This window comes from Choloepus didactylus, chromosome 15 (assembly GCF_015220235.1).
Source record: "Choloepus didactylus isolate mChoDid1 chromosome 15, mChoDid1.pri, whole genome shotgun sequence".
Taxonomy (NCBI): domain Eukaryota; kingdom Metazoa; phylum Chordata; class Mammalia; order Pilosa; family Megalonychidae; genus Choloepus; species Choloepus didactylus.
This window is the reverse complement of record NC_051321.1, coordinates 41732695-41750452: the sequence shown is the minus strand read 5'-3', so window position 1 is coordinate 41750452 and position 17758 is coordinate 41732695. Positions and strand designations below refer to the sequence as shown.

General features: G+C 37.8%; 1 protein-coding gene across 1 annotated transcript in view; it reads right to left on the bottom strand.

Annotated features, from left to right (window-relative positions):
• Positions 1-17758, bottom strand: part of MARCHF5 (membrane associated ring-CH-type finger 5) — a 61983-nt gene that overhangs the window by 26647 nt on the left and 17578 nt on the right. Inside the window, exon 2 of the mRNA XM_037805180.1 lies at positions 9780-9982. Coding sequence (XP_037661108.1) covers positions 9780-9982 — 203 coding nt within the window. The remainder of the gene's footprint in view (positions 1-9779; positions 9983-17758) is intronic.

Below are 17758 nucleotides of genomic sequence, written 5' to 3'. Positions count from 1 at the left end.
TAACAAAAAATTCAGCAATTTTAAAATCTTGGCTCACCTCAGCAGGTGAACTCACTGCTGCCCCCCCCCCCCCCGCCCCTGACGTGGGACCCGACTTCCAGGGGTATAAATCTCCCTGGCAACGCAGGATATGACTCCCGGGGATGAACCTACACCCGGCATTGTGGGATTGAGAATATCTTCTTGATCAAAAGGGGGATGCAAAATGAAATGAAATAAAGTTTCAGTGGCTGAGAGAGATTTCAAATGGAGTCGAGAGGTCACTCTGGTGGACATTCTTGCACTACATAGATAACACCTCTTAGGTTTCAATGTATTAGAATAGCTAGAGGTAAATACCTAAAACTATCAAACTCCAACCCAGTAGTCTGGATTCCTGCAGACGATTGTATAACAATGTAGATTACAAGGGATGACAGTGTGATTGTGAAAACCTTGTGGATCACACTCCCTTTATCTAGTGTATGGATGGATGAGTAGAAAAATGGGGACAAAAACTAAACGAAAAAATGGGGTGGGATGGGGAGGATGATTTGGGTGTTCTTTTTTACTTGTATTTTCTTTTCTTATTCTGATTCTGATGTAAGGACAATGTTCAGAAATAGATTGTGGTGATGAATGTATAACTATATGATCGTACTGTGAACAGTTGATTGTACACCATAGATGATTATATGCTATGTGAATATATTTCAAAAAAACTGAATTTAATTAAAAAAAAAAATCCTGCCTCCTCTACTTGCTAGAAGTCCATTACTTGCTGAATTTGTATCCTCACCTGTAAAATAAGCACAATATCTACCGTGCAGAGCCTCTAGGAGGCTTAAATAAAATATAGGCAAAGTGATCAGCTCAGTACCTGGCACATAGTAGGAGCCTATTAGCAAATAATAGCAATTGATATAACTGCTACTATCATTAATAAAATATAAGCATCCTATTTTTAACAACTAGATTCTCTATCTATTGCTAGATTCTCTAGAAAAGGTTTCTCCCAGGAACTGGCCCTCATTATCTCTACTGAAGTTTTCCCTTTTAAGCTTTAACTCCATTTGACAACCACTTTTTGAGGGGAATTACTAGTCATCTTGAACTCTATACAAGAAATCTGAATTAATGTTTAGTTCTGTGAGAACAATAAAATTAAGAAATAAAAACAAAAATCTGTAATAAAAATTTAACCTGAAAGCCATCTAAGAATTTACTACTCATCTATTGAAACCTATCTAAATTAAACAGCAATATTAAAACCAAATGTTTATATTTGCATACTGATTTAGTGGTTTCATTTTCAATCCTCATGACAAGATAGAGAAATATCAAAGAGTCATTTTAGTATATTCACAAACATCATAACTATTTCAAAAAGTCTAGGTACTTACTGATGGTCTTGAAAAAAATTTTTTATGATGTCAATATTTATTTCAAGAAACCTAAGGTGTTGCTAGATAGAACTGCAAAGCCAAACTATGGAAAATTAAAGGCTTACAACAAACTGAGGAGTGTTTATTCAAGAAAAATGGCTGAACAAATGGTAAGAACAGTGAGCTTTGTGGCATTTTAATTTGCCCTAATCCCAATCCTTCTCTGCTCAACTAAATAATAGCTTGGAAAGCCAACAGTCTCCCAAATATAGTAGGTGTGGAATCAGCAGCCTAGCAGCCACTGGAGAGAGTAGGAAGAGTTTGGAGATATATACTCTAATTTATCAGTCATTAAAGAGAATGTAAATGGACAGAATGCTCCAATAAAAAGACAGACATTAACAGAATGGATTAAAAAACATGATCCACAAGTCTCATAGGCTGTTTTTTCTTTTCTATTCATTTTCTTTTTTTCCTTTTCTAAGCCTTGCTTCTCAGCTTGAATTCTTTCAGTTGTCTTGTCTACAGGAACACTAATTCTTTCTTCTGCCACCTACAATCTGCTATTGAAACCATCTAGAGAAATTTTTTTTATTTCAGTTATTGTGTTCTTAAATTACACTATTTCTGTCTGTTTCCTACTGAGAATCTCAAAGAGATTTCCATGTTTTTTTCCCACATTATTTTCCTCAATAACCTTACTTTCTCTGTTTTTCTTTAGCTCCTTGAGCATAGCGAGGATCCTTTTTTTTTTTTTAATTGGAGTAGCGGGTTTACAGAACGATCATGCACAAAATACAGGACTCCCGACCCCCACCCCACCACCAACACCCTGCATTGGTGTGGATTACTTGTTATAATTGATGATAGCACATTTTTACAACTGTACTATTAAAGTCCATGGTTTAATTTAGGGCTCACTGTTCGTGTATTGCAGTTCCATGGTTTTTTTTTTTAATTTTACTCTGTTACCATATACATAATCTAACATTTCTTCTTTTAATCATATTCAGGTATATATTTAAGTACCGTTAACTCCATTCACATTGTTGTGCTACTATCATCACCAAGCATTATGAAACATTTCCATCATTCCAAACAGGAACTCTGTGCATTTTAAGCCTTAACTTCCTATTCCTTACCCACCCCACCCCGTTCCTTGGTAACCTATATTCTAGATTCTGAGTCTATGAGTTTGCTTATTCTAATTGTTTCAAATCAGTGAGATTATATAATACTTGTTGTGTCTGGCTTCAGACACTTAACATGATGTCTTCAAGGTTCATCCACGATGTCGCATATATCATGATTTCATTTCTTTTATGGTTGAATAATATTCCATTTTATGTATATATCACATTTTATTTATCCATTCATTGGTTGCTGTACACTTGGGTTGCTTCCATCTTTTGGCAATGTGAATAATGTCCTTATGAACATCAGTATGCAAACAGCTGTTCGAATCCCTGCACTCAATTCTTTTGGGTATATACCCATCTGTATATATCCTCTTTGGAGATATGTCTATTCAAGACTTGTGCCCAGTTTTTAATTGGCTTATCTTTTTGTAGTTAAGTTGAAGAATTTCTTTATATATTCTGGGTATTAATCTTGTATTGTATATGTGTTTCCAAATATTTGGAAATATTGTGTAGGTTGTCATTTTATTTTCATGTTGAAATCCCTTGAGGCACAAAAGTTTTTAATTTTAATGAGGTCCCATTTATCTATTATTTCTTTTGTTGCTTGTGCTTTTGGTGTAAAGTCTAAGAAACCATTGCCTAATACAAGGTCCAGGAGATGTTTCCCTACGTTCCTCTAGGACTTTGATAGTTCATGCCAGTACCATGCTGTTTTGACTACTGTAGCTTTGTAATATATGCTTTAGTCAGGTAGTATGAAACCTGTTGGGAAGTTTTTGATTACCGATTCAATCTCTTTACTAGTAATTGGACCGCTGACATCTTCAATTTCTTCTTGAGTCAATGTAGGTAGTTCACGTGTTTCTAAGAATTGTCCATTTCATCTAGGTTATCTAATTTATTGGCATACAGTTGTTCATAGTATCCTTTTAGAGCCCTTTTTATTTCAGTGGGGTAGGTAGTACTGTCCCCCTTTTCATTTCTGATTTTAGTTATTTTTATCTTCCTTTTTGCTTTGTCAGTCTAGCAAAAGGTTTGTCAGTTTTATCGATCTTTTCAAAGAATCAACTTTTGGTTTTATTGATTATATTTTTATTTGTTTTTGTTTTCTATTTCATTTGTCTCTACTATCTCTGATCTTGGTTATTTCCTTCCTTCTGCTCACTTTAAGTTTAGTTTGCTTTTCTTTTTCTTGTTCTTCCAGTTTTGAGGTTAGGACTCTGATTTGATGTCTTTCTTCTTTTTTAATGTAAACATTTAGAGCTATATATTTCTCTCTCAGCACTGCCTTTGTTGTATACCTTCAGTTTTGGTATGTTGTATTTTCATTTGCCTCACATTTCCTAATTTGGCTTCTGATTCCCTCTTTAATCCATTTGTTCTTTAAGAGTATTTGTTTAATTTCCACACATTTATAAATTTTCCATTTCTCCGTTATTGATTTCAAGCTTCATTCCACTGTGGTTGGAGAGTATACATTGTATGATTTCAATATTTTTGAATTTATTGAGACTTGTTTTGAGACCCAACATATGGTCTATCCTGGAGAATGATCCGTGTGCACTTCAGAAGTATGTGTACTTTGTTTTGCTGAGTGCAGTGTTTTATGTATGTCAAGGATCATTTTTTTACAAGTGTTCAGTAAGTCCAAAGTTTTTTTCTCTTTGTGGATAGTTTCTGGATTTTTTGTCTTGTTCCTTTGGATGGGACATCATTTTTCTCTTTGTTTTTTCTTGTAATTGTTGGTTGCACATTGTACATTTTAATATTTTAAAGCATTAACTATGAGATTTAGGCCCTGAGCTGGCTGTTCCTTACATTTGTATCCAGCTAATGATATTTTCTTGAAGGCCAGAAGCTAATCAAAACAAACCAAGAGAAAAACTATCTTTAGTGTCTTTGCAAATTGGCTCTGCTTTAGTTTGTGTTCTTCTTCAGAGATTAGCCTGCCTATCAAGAACATTAGCCTGAAGCAAATATGAAGTGCAGGGTCCTCTCTGTCTTATCTGAGCTTTCATGGAGCCTGCTTCTTCTCCTGGGTTTATACCTGCCATTTACAGTTAATAAGAGTTGGTGTGAAGGCCCCCTCTACTCCCTTTGAAACAGACTTCCACTCCTTCCTGAGTGCTGTCTTGAGTGAATTAATGGTGGTAATCCTTTGCCCCCGGCTGCTTCAACTTGTTTCCCACACTGTCCCAGTTGTCTGCAAGCTTCTTTTCTTCCCTCAGGGCAAACTCTGGAGGGCAAGCCAGAGACAAGTTCCTGGGCTCAGTTTCTGAAACCAGACAGTTTGGAACTGACATATATATACCCCAGTATTCACACAGTGGCCACTTTGCTCCCTCTGGAACAGGGCCAGGGATCTGCAATGGGAGTGTAAACTGCTTCTACTCCACATTATGTAAGGGGTGAGGGAGGAGTCAGTAAGGGTTCCAAGAGCGCCTTCTAGGGCTTTTAATTCAGCACTTGACCATTTAATGCAGCCCTTTGAATTGTTCCCTGTAGTTCTGAAGGTTACTGTCTTCAAGAATCCTCTGCCACCTTTCTGAGGGGGTCTGGAAAAATGGCTGCCCCTAGAGATATGAAGTACTTGATCAAAAGCAGTGAACGGCCAGCAGACCACATACCCCCAGTGTTTTGAAAACTAGGTCTTTATGTCCCACCCTGGCACCAGCAAGTTTTGCCAGGAACCCAAGCTCTAGTCCCCACTGCTGACTACCACAAGGCTAGGGAAACAGGGATGTAGTCATTTCAGGGAGAGTAAAACTGGTATTTACTGCAATTTACGAACCTCTTCCTCCTACTCCTCCTTGGATGCTGTACAGTGTTCCACTACACTCTAGTTACAAAACAGCCAATTCAAATAGACAGTTCCTGCAAGCAGTTCAATAGTTGTTTTCACAGATGGACTAATTCTTGGAGCTTCATACTATGCCATCTTCCCACAATCCTCCAAGACCTCAACTCTTGAGATCCACTCCTCTCAATTCTGCTCAGCTAAACAAGTTTAATAAAAGGTCTCAAAAACCATGGAAATGTCATTTTTTGTGTGTGTGGGATAAATGGTTATATATTTCAAATTTTACTGTAGTAATATATATATATGTATATATACTACATATATGTTACATATATATAACAAAATTCACCATTTTAACCATTTGTAAGTATATGATTCAGCGACATTAATGACATTTACAATGTTGTGCTACCATCACCATCATCCATTACCAAAATGTTTGATTACCCAAAACAGAAACTGTGCCCATTAAGCAGTAACTCCATTCCTCCCTCCCTCAGGCCCTTGGTAACCTCTAATCTACTTTCTGTCCCTATGAATTTGCTTATTCTACATATTGCATAAAAATGGAATCATACAGTATTTATACCTTTGTTCATGGCTTATTTCACTAAGCATGTTTTCAAGGTTCATCTGTATTGTGGTATGTATCAGAACTTCATTGCATTTTATGGCTGAATGCTTTATTTTTAATGGAAGGCACATTTTTTTTGTTAGTATTTCTTTTATGTTTTAAGCCAACACCTCTTAAATTCTCATGTGTACTAAACATTTGAGGATCTTGTTAAAATGCAGATTTTTATTCAATAAAGTTAGGTTGGGGCCCAAGGTTCTGCACTGCCTATGTTGCTGGCTCTCAGACCATACTTGGAACAGCAAGGTCTTTAAGTAGTTACATGTATACAACTGGCCTCACTAGAAGAGTGAAGAAAGCAAACCCTAAGATGGGTGGCAAATAATGAAAGGGATGAAAATCCAATGTGTCCTCTATATTTTTTATAATTGAACACAATATGTTCCCTATGAACAATTAAGAACATACACTTATCACTGCCCCTCCATACACAAGTCATCATATCCCATCATTTCTGCCAGTAATAAAGTACCAAAAAAGATGCATAATTGGCCAGCTAGCTAGCTAGATTAAGGCTAAATCTGTATGAAAACTTAAAAAACAAATAAACAAAAACCCAGCTATACCGAGATCATCCCATAGAATGTTAACCATCACTTCTTCCTCCCTGAATCTTGTCTTGTCTCTTTTATTCCTTCTTCGAGCTACTGTTTCTCAAGTGTGGTTTGGGGACCAATGGCAATCCCTGCCAATCTATCAAGTGGTTTATAGGCAGTTTGATGAAAAAGTGGTAAAAGTTTTGATCACACACATTTCACAAATTTGAAAAGTAATATTAATTATGACTTTCAAAGGAAAATCTTTTAGGTTCTTAAGTATTGTTACATTCTAAAGGTCATCCGTGCTATACCAGGATAGTTAAAAGAGTACTATATGTTTCAGCTAACATACTTTCATACCATGTGAGTTTAATTTACATTGGTTAAATACGTATTTTGCTACTGTTACCATCTTACTGTGTTAAAGCCCAAATATAGGGAAATGAATCAGTGGCTCAAAAGTTCTCATAGAGAGTAGAAGTGATAAAAAATACACTTAACTCAGAGTATCATAACTGAAAATAATAAGTCTTAGAATGAAAACAGCATGACTTTAGAATGGGCTGTGACCAGTGAATTAGGATTGATTAATCTACACTAGGAGACTCCTTTGTTCCCTGTACTGTGCCACATGAAATATTATTAAACAGGGCAAGAATTCACTGAAGCTTTTATATAATTTTCAACCACTCTGGTAAAACAATCAAAAACTCCAATATGAATTTCGTTATTAAAAGCAAAGATCAAAACTATATTCAAAGATACTTCTCAAAGATACTTTTGACAAAACAGTTGTAACTGCTATCAGCTGAAAAATTAATGACAAATATGTTCTGAGAGAAACAAAACAACCTACTGGCAAAATTCCACCATCAGATGACACTACTGAATATTATGATTACATAATATATGCTTTGCATACAGTGAGGAAGAACAATTACTAGGATGGTTCATGCTTTTAGTTGTTTTTTTTTTTTTAAATGGCTCAATGAAACCACTAGTGAGCAGAGTATGAATCAACTATTGGCATATACTTGTGTAATAAATAAATAAATCCAGAAACGTAGGCAACTTAATTCTGGTTATCAATGAAAACTTATCCTATGGAAACAAGATTTTCTTTTAACCAACAATTATTTTTGAACTTTAATATGGCTTTGGAAATGTAGTGGCATCAATATGGTCAGATCACTAGCCATGTGTGTAGCAAGGAAGAGCACAACACCTGAAAGCCAATTCACACTTGGCTTCATTCACAGATAACAGCTGGCATATGACAATATGCCCTCTAACTTTGAGTCAGTGTTACAGAACACATGGAAAATTGTGAATGTAATTCAAACTACAGCCCCTAAGCAAGTATTTTCAGCATGTTATGTCAAGAACAGAGGGAACAAATACAAGACTGCGTTTCTACCCTGTCAAGAGGAAAGATGCTAACACAAACTTTTCAAATGAAGGATGATAGCAGTATTTTTTCATGACACTGATACATCAGTAAAACAATTTTATGATTTAGAATCTCAGGTGTCCTATCTTCAGGACACACAGAGTACAGTGAATAGATTAACCCAATCATTTGAGGGTGAAATAGCACATTCTTAAAAGATAGTATATGAAGATCAAATCATGATACAAATGGCTTAACCAAAGACATCCTCTTTTCCCAACATCTAGCTATTTTCTTTCCTTATTGTATAAAGAAATCAATGTCTTATTTATTAGATACACTTAAGAACCACATTCTATTACTGTGCTAAACCTGAAAAACATACTGCCTAGAACTGAATATAATCAAAAGGATAGATCTGAGTTCTACCCACTGCCATCTCCCAAAATGAAATATTCAATTTACCATTGAGTGCCATACATTTGTCAGTTCAGTCTCTGAGAGAACACTGTATGTAATTTTAAGTGAGAAATCTTGTAATAATTTTTGCAATATCTTTAATATGAATGTCTAAAACATCTAACAGAATCATCACATACTTGCTGCTATTCTCAATAACTTTAACTGAAATGCAGTATTATCTATCTTAGTAGAACTAAAGAAAAGGAAAATAAATCCATTCAAACTTAACTTTGATATCATGTAGCCAGAAAGAAATGTGGTTAAAGAATGCAGCAATAACTGCTTTTCCTGTTGTGATAATTATTTTAAAGTATCGCTTCGATCTCACAATGAAAAGAAAACTTGATTTATTCTTCCGTGTTTCCTGTATCTAGAATCAAGAGTGTGCATGCAGACCTATCATGGGGCACATGGATTCCAAATGTCTGAGAAACACTACTTTCAGGTATTATTTCTTCTGATTTACGCTAGAGAAATACAGGCACCCATGGAAATTTTGTTTGCCCTTATTAACCTTCTCACACTATGAAAGCACTTCACTGCCTGCATTTATTTTGCCTCATTTAAAAAAACATGGGTCTAAAATAAACAAAAAAAACTCACATGGGTCTGATTTCAATACGTATACCACCTAGAAAACCTGCCTAATAATTATTTCCAATTTCTCCTTGAACCCCACTCCCCTGAAATCATTCCTTTCTTCTGTCCTTGCCAGAACCCAAACTGCCTTCCTATAGCTCTTGGTTACAACCAAGGGTGTTATTTAAAATGTTAAACAATTGGCATGACACAAACATGAACTAAGTAAATGAACACCAGTTCATAACTGTTGGCTAAAATGGAGTGTGCTAATTAAATATCAGCCTTATCTACAGCATCCTTTAAATAACCTGCTACCACTTTTTCAATACTAGCCCCCATTATCAAAGACCTTTGGTTATTCCTTGTCTGTCAATTCTCAGAAAAGGGATAGCAATTTTCATAAAAGACAACCAAATAAATTGGATTACAAGGATGAATTCAAATCTGTATTTTATTAGATATTTCCCTTTTACTCCTTAAAAAAAGAACTAAGGATAAGTGTTAAAAAGAATACACTACTGCTTTCTTTCCCCTATACCGTTACTAGAGAATGAGGCTCTTTACTCAGCTTTTTATTATAGCTTTCATTATTTGATTTTATCCACACAGTTAAATATGCAACTTTCTTCCCTCTGTCCAAACAAATGAAAACAGTTAATACAAAGACAAGTAGATCAATATGGGGATATATTATAAATTGTTAGCAAAATGAATAAAGGTCTCTGACATTCAGAGAGGAAACAATAAAAAGGGAATACAAGAATTCACAAAAAGCAGAAACAGGTCATTTAAAAATAAATCTGAGAGCATAGAGTTATGTATAATAACATCAAATATATCTGTTCTGTTGTTAAGGATCTTCTTACCCAACTTTGGAAAAACTATTAAGTATTCAGCATTGCACTGAGGACATGCCACTCTGGCTGTACTGTTTCCTCTTTGTTTTTCATCCACCCAGCGCTGTAGACAAGCCTGGTGGACCCATTTTGTAGATCCTCTGCATCTGCATGGTCTCACCCATTCAGCTGTTCTATCATCTTCGTCAGTGGCAAAACATACCCAGCAACTTCTGTAAATTAAAAGAGAAAATAATGACATTCATTTTTACAACCCCAGTCTTCTCCCCTCTGCAGCTCTCCCTTAACAGGAATTTACAATGTTTGCAAGCTCTCAGTACAGGGAAAAAGGCCCACCAAAACACCAGTAAGTAAACACTTAAGTTTCTTTATGGAGAAAAAATATCCTCTTTATAAAAAATATATTCAATAGAGATGTTTATTCAATATAGATATACTTTATATTTTCTTTACTGTTATCTTTAAATATATAGATTTTGTTATAATGTCTTCAACAAAAGACCTAAAACCAAGTCATTTTAAATGGATTCGTTTTGATGTGTTTTACCCCTTACTATATTCATTAGCAGACTATTTCACAGTTCAGATGGTGGGGACAGGGGTGTGTGCCCCAAATTCTGCCTTAGATAGAGGGAAAAAAACACAAAAAACTAATCTTAAGAAGGAGCCAGGTGGGGCAAGATGGTGGCATAGGGAGGTGTGGAATTTAGTTAGTCCCCTAAAGCAACTAGTAAATAGCCAGGAACAACTTGGAAAATAGCCTGGAACAATTGAAGGGGGGAAATATGTGATCAGACAACATCCTACACCAGGCTTTTTCAGTTGTCAGCACAAACCCAGATAAGGAAGGAGCTAAGATAGAGAGTTAAAGGAAAAACTCAAGGGTAGAAGACAATTCCCTAAAGCACTCATCTTCCCTAAGAAAAGCAGGGGGGCAGGGGAGCTCAAGTTGCAGCATTCCCTCAGAAAACTCAGACCCCAGGGCCTGGGGGGAAAACAAACAAACAAACAAAAAAAGCTTGGCTTCTGACACCCTTGGTCCCTGGCCAGGACAGGGTCCACTGAGAATTAAAAACACAGCACCTCTGTATACTGGTGGGGAGCTGCAGGCTGACAGCACTACCTGCTGGGCAGGATAGGAAAAGCACAGAGCCTAAAGGCCTGTTCTAGCTTTCTAATACTGCCAGAATGCAAAACACCAGAAATGGATCAGCTTTTATAAAGGGGGTTTATTTGGTTACAAAGTTACAGTCTTAAGGCCATAAAATGTCCAAGGTAAGGCTTCACCAAATGGGTCCCTTCACTGGAGGATGGCCCATGGCGTCTGGAAAACCTCTGTTAGCTGGGAAGGCATGTGGCTGGCGTCTGCTTCAAAGTTCTGGTTTCAAAATGGCTTTCTCCCAGGACATTCCTCTCTAGGCTGCAGTTCCTCAAAAATGTCACTCGTAGTTGCTCTTGAGGTGTTTGTCCTCTCTTAGCTTCTCTGGAGCAAGAGTCTGCTTTCAATGGCTGTTATCAACTGTCTCTCATCTGCAGCTACTCTCTCAGCTTCTGTTCATTCTTCAAAGTGTCCCTCTTGGTTGCAGCAAGCTCCTCCTTCTGTCTGAGCTTATACAGTGCTCCAGTAAACTAGTCAAGACCCATGCTGAATGGGCAGGGCCACACATCCATGGAAATTATCCAGTGAAAGATCTTGCCCACAGTTGAGTGATCACATCTCCTTGGAAACATCCAATCAAAAGTCTCCAACCCAATCAACACCAATATGTTTCCTGCCCACACAAGACTGCATCAAAGATGATGGCGTTTTGGGGGACATAATACATCCAAGCCAGCACAAGGCCTAAAAGGAAAGTTTGACAATCTGCAGGGTTGCACCCTGATGGAAACCTGATACTGAATACAGCCTCCTTTCAAGTCTGGGAAAATCTGATTGGGGTAATCAAGGAAACGAGATGCCTAGACAACAGAAAATTACCGATCACACTAGAAAATACAAAGATATGGCCCAGTCAAGGGAATAAACTTACACTTCAACTGAGATATAGGAATTGAAACAGCTGATTATTAATCAAACAAATCTCCTCCTAAGTCAATTCAAAAATCAAATCAACGAGTTGAGGGAAGATATGGCAAAAGAGATGAAGGACATAAATAAAGAAGTCATTGGACAAACATAAGGAAGAACTCAAAAGTTTGAAAAAAATAATTGGCGGAACTTAATGGGAATGAAAGGCACAATACAAGAGATGAAAAACACAATGGAGTCATACAATAGTAGATTTGAAGAGGCAGAAGAAAGGATTCATGAACTGGAGGAGAGGGCATCTGAAATCCTAAACACAAAAGAATAGATAGGGAAAAGAATGGAAAATTATTTTCAGTGTCTCAGAGAACTGAATGAAAACATGAAGCTCATAATGTATGTGTCATGGGTGTCCCAGAAGGAGAAGAGAAGGAAAAGGGGCAGAAAGAATAATGGAGAAAATAATCACTGAAAATTTCCAATCTATTATGAAAGACATAAAATTACAGATTGAAGAAGTGCAGTGTACCCTAAACAGAACAGATCCAAATAGACTGACTCCAAGACACTTAACAATCAGATTAACAAATGTCAAAGATAAAGAGAGAATTCTGAAAGCAGCAAGAGAAAGCTATTCATCACATACAAAAGAAGCTCGATAAAACTATGTGCTGATTTCTCAGTAGAAACCATGGAGGAGAGAAGGCAATGGTATGATATATTAAAGATACTGAAAGAGAAAAACTGCCAGACAAGAATTCTGTATCTGGCAAAACTGTCCTTCAAAATGAGAGAGAATTTAAAGTATTTTCAGACAGACAAACACTGAGAGAGTTTGTGAAATATTCTGCTCTACAAGAAATACTAAAGGGAGCACTACAGGTAGATAGGAAAAGACAGGACAGGGGTTTGAAAAAGAGTATAGAAATGAAGACTATCAGTAAGGGTAAAAAGAGAGAGGAAAAAATAAAAACAAGATATGACATATAAAATCCAAAAGACAAATGGCAGACAGTAGACCTTAGGTTGAATGAAATTAGCCAGAAACAGAAGGGCGGATACTGTATGCTCTCACTAATACAGAGTAACATTGATGAGTGAAATTTGAGAGTTGAGAACACAGGTTAACAGAGATAGAAAGAGGTTGGAGATCAGGCATTTGATGCTGAAGAAGGTTCAACAAGATTGACTGTATAGATCCAGAAATGGAATGGACAGCATAACAGTGCACGATGGTAATGTAACACTTTAAGTACTCTGAACAAACATGACTGTAAGTACGGTTGAAAGAGGAAGGCTAAGAGCATGGAAGACACCAGAAAGAAAGACAAAAGATAAAGACTCAACTCTGAACAAACGTGACTGTAAGTACGGTTGAAAGAGGAAGGCTAAGAGCATGGAAGACACCAGAAAGAAAGACAAAAGATAAAGACTCAGATTGTATAACTTAGCAAAACCTAGAGTGGACAATGATGGTGATTAAACGTACAAATATAAGAATGTTTTTAAAGGAGGGAGAACAAATGAATGTCAACATCGCAAGGTGCTGAAAAATGGATGGTACAGGGGAAAAATATAATCAATGCAAACTAGAGTCTACAGTTAACGGTAACACTGTAAGATGCTTCCATTAATTGTAACTAAGGCAATATACAAAAGCTAAATGTCTATAAGGATATAAGGGAGTGATAGGGGATTCTCGGTGGTGGTGATGTTGTCTGACCTTTTCATTGTATTTTATTTTTCTTCTCTCTTTTGTATTTTCATTTTTCATTTTTTTTTCTCCTTTTCTCTTTCTTTGGGGAAGACATTGAAATGTCCTCATACACACTGCGGTAATGAATGAATAATGGTGATTATACCAGGCATCACTGTTTACTAAGGATGGATTGTACGGTGAGTTAATAAAACTATTAAAAAATAAATAGAGGGATATAAAAACTAGAGAAAACGTGGAAAGAGAGATGTACCTATTCCCTGTTGGTAGGCAAGTAGAATGGCGCAGTGTGGTGATTCCACAAGAAGCTAACTAGGGGGTTACAATATGGTCCTGCAACCCTGTTAATGTGTACATATTTGGAAGAACTGAGAGCAGGGACACGAGTGGACACTGCACATTGATGTTCCTGACAGCCATATTTACGATTTGCAACGGATGGAGGTGACTTAAGGGTACATCGACTGATAAATGGACTGGTGAACTATGGTGTATACATACAATGGAAAACCCAGCAGTGACAAGAAACGAAGTTCTGAAGTATACACCTAGGTGAACAGACCTTGAGAACAGTATGTTGAGTGAATTAAGCCAGAATCAAAAAGACAAACATTATAATGCCTCACTAATATGGACTAACGATAATGTGCAAACTCTGAGAAATGATTCCGAGAGCACAGGTTATCAGGGGAAGGCTTATTATAAAGGTTCTGAGACTGTAAGCTCTCACAGCAGTCACATCTAGTCATGAGTTGTAGTGGTTATCTCTAAATTCTGAGATGCTGAGCTCTTTGTATATAACCTGGTCGGTCCCTGTAACTTTGAGTATCTGTGTGACACCTGAGACTCAGAGCCAGAGTTCAGCAGGTATGAATGTCAACATTAACCCACATGGCAAATATTAAAAAATCTGAAAAAGAGATCAGACTTCAATTAGGGATATGAACAAAATGGCCTTGATTAGAACTAAGGTAAACTATACTAAAGGGGAGAACCTAAGACGGCAGCTAGGTGAGACAGGGCAAAAAAACACCTCCGTGAAAAATACTAGAAATACTAGTGACCCAGAACACCACTTCCAGCGATGCACCAGCTGGACAAGGTCTGCTAAAACCACAGGGACCATGCACTTGGTGAAACCGGGAGTCTGCATTCTGAAACGAGTAAGCTGGCTGAGAGTCCTGTGGCTGTGCTGTGGCATGGGGGAACCGGGGGTTGGTGTTTGGAGACGTACTAGTTCTTTAACAACAAAAAAAAAAAACAGGAGCGGCTGCAGTTACAACAGTGAGAACCGCGCAGTGAAGCATGGCAGGAGCAGGCTGTGCCAATCTCTCGGTGTCTGGCGTGGAGGATAGCCTGCTGCTGATTGCCTCAGGGCCAGGGGGGCAGAGGGGAGAGCCAAAAGGAGAAAGAAACTGCGCCGCTTGCAGCTGGCTCCCCAGCGTGCTGGAGATACTCCTGCCCAGGGCCGGACCCACAGCCCAGAGCCACGCAAGGAAACCCAGTCTGACGGGGAGTGTATGCCATGGCACCGTGCACATGCCACAATATCAGCTGTGGACAGTGGCCTTGGGTGCACCCACAGCTAGTTGTCCCGGAGCTGGGAAGGCAGAGCTGTGTGAAGGGGGGGGGGGGTGAGACGCCCCATTCAGCCATCTTTGCATTAGGCTGGGAGCGCCCCTGCACGGCCCAGCGGCCTGGGGCTTCCCTTGAGGGATGGCGTGCACTTGTGACATAGCACAGCCTTCCCTCGGCGCTTGTGACGTAGCAGTCTTCCCTCAGCAGAGGTCCTGGAAGATCACAGCTGAGAAGGGGGGGCCCACTCGGAAAACCCAGGGACCCTATGTCAATGCCAGGGACTTGTGGGTCAGTGGCAGAGAATATCTGTGGCAAGACTGAAATGAAGGCTTAGACTCTTGCAACACCCTTGAATTTCCGGGAACACCTGGGAGGTTTGATTATTAAAGCTGCCCTGCCTCCCTAATCACCCAGACACAAACCCCACATTCACGGAGGACAGCAACAACAACACACCCAAACTGAGTACACAAATTGAACCCCACAAGAATCATTTCCCCACACACCACAAAGACAAAGTTGAGAGAACTGACTTGAGGGGAATAGGTGACTCACGGATGCTGTCTGCTGGTAAGTTAGAGAAAGTGAACGCCACCAAGGTGTAGATCTGAAAAATTAGATTGGTATTTTTTATAACTTGAAAGAACCCTATCAAGCAAAGCAAATGCCAAGAGGCCAAAAACAACCGAAAATCTTAAAGCATATGATAAAACCAGACGATATGGAGAATCCAATCCCAAACACCCAAATCAAAATATCAGAAGAGACACAGTACTTGGCGCAATTAATCAAAGAACACAAAGAATGAGAGCATGGCACAGGACATAAAGGACAAGAAGGAGAACACGGCACAGGATATAAAGGACATAAAGAAGACCCTAGAAGAGCATAAAGAAGAAATTGCAAGAGTAAATAAAAAAATAGAAGATCTTATGGAAATAAAAGAAACTGTTGGCCAAATTAAAAAGACTCTGCATACTCATAATACAAGATTACAGGAAAGGTGAACAACGACTCAGTGTCCTAGAGGACCACAGAACAGAAAATGAAAGAACAAAAGAAAGAATGGAGAAAAAAATCGAAATGGGTCTCAGGGATACGATAGATAAACTAAAACGTCCAAATTTAAGACTCATTGGTGTCCCAGAAGGGGAAGAGAAGGGTAAAGGTCTAGAAAGAGTATTCAAAGAAATTGTTGGGGAAAACTTTCCAAACCTTCTACACAATATAAATACACAAAGCATAAATGCCCAAACTCCAAATAGAATAAATCCAAATAAACCCACTCCAAGACATATTCTGATCAGACTGCCAAATACTGAAGAGAAGGAGCAAGTTCTGAAAGCAGCAAGAGAAAAGCAATTCACCACATACAAAGGAAACAACATAAGACTAAGTAGTGACCATTCAGTGGCCACCGTGGAGGCGACAAGGCAATGGCATGACATATTTAAAATCCTGAGAGAGAAAAATTTCCAACCAAGAATACTTGATCCAGCAAAATTCTCCTTCAAATTTGAGGGAGAGCTTAAATTTTTCACAGACAAACAAATGCTGAGAGAGTTTGCCAATAAAAGACCTGCCCTACTTCAGATACTAAAGGGAGCCCTACCGACAGAGAAACAAAGAAAGGAAAGAGATACAGAGAATTTTAACAGACATATATAGAACCTTACATCCCAAATCACCAAGACACACATTTTTCTCTAGTGATCACGGATCTTTCTCCAGAATAGACCATAGGCTGGGACATAAAACAAGCCTCAACAAATTAAAAAAAAAAAAAAATTGAATACATTCAAAGCACACTCTCTGACCACAATGGAATACAAATAGAAGTCAATAATTTTTGATTTGTAATTCCACTATTTACTTCCTACAGGATATAAAATTCATAAACTCTAATGACAAATCAGTGATTTTGGACTCAATGTAAAATATGTAATTTTTGACAAGAACTATATAAAGGTGGGGGAATGGAGGAGTATAGGAACATAGTTTACGTGTCCTATTGAAGTTAAGTTGGTATCAAAGAAAACCAAGATTGTTATGGATTTAAGAGGCTAAATTTAAGCCCCACAGTAAACACAAAGAAAGTAGAGAACATGACCATCGAGATGAAAGTAGAGTAGGGGTTATGAGAAGTGGGGGAAGGGGCAATGGGGAGTTAAGAAATGAGTGTAGGGTTGCTGTTTGAGGTGAAGGGAAATTTCTAGTAATGGATGGCGGGAAGGTGATGGCATTACAACATTCTAAATGTGATTAATCCCACTAATGGAATGCTAGGGAGGGGATGGAATGGGAAGATTTAGGCTGTATATATGTTTCCACAATTGAAAAAAAAAAAACAAAAACAAAAAAAAACAAACAGTCTAAATAGATGACAGTTGAATGACAAGGATGATCCTGGATGGGATCTGAGGATGGAGGACAGGAGGCTCAAAGGGACACAGTTGAGACATTAAAAAAAAAAAAAAAAAAAAAAAAAAGGAAATATAGAATGTACGCTTTGTATCAATGTGAATTTCTTGAACTTCTTAGCTGCACTTAATGGGATTGCATAAAAGAATGTTCGTGTTCATGGGAATTGTATATGTGAATTATAGTGTTTGTTCAAGGATTGGTGCAGTTTGTTCTCATATGTTCAGAAGACAGAGCAATAGATGA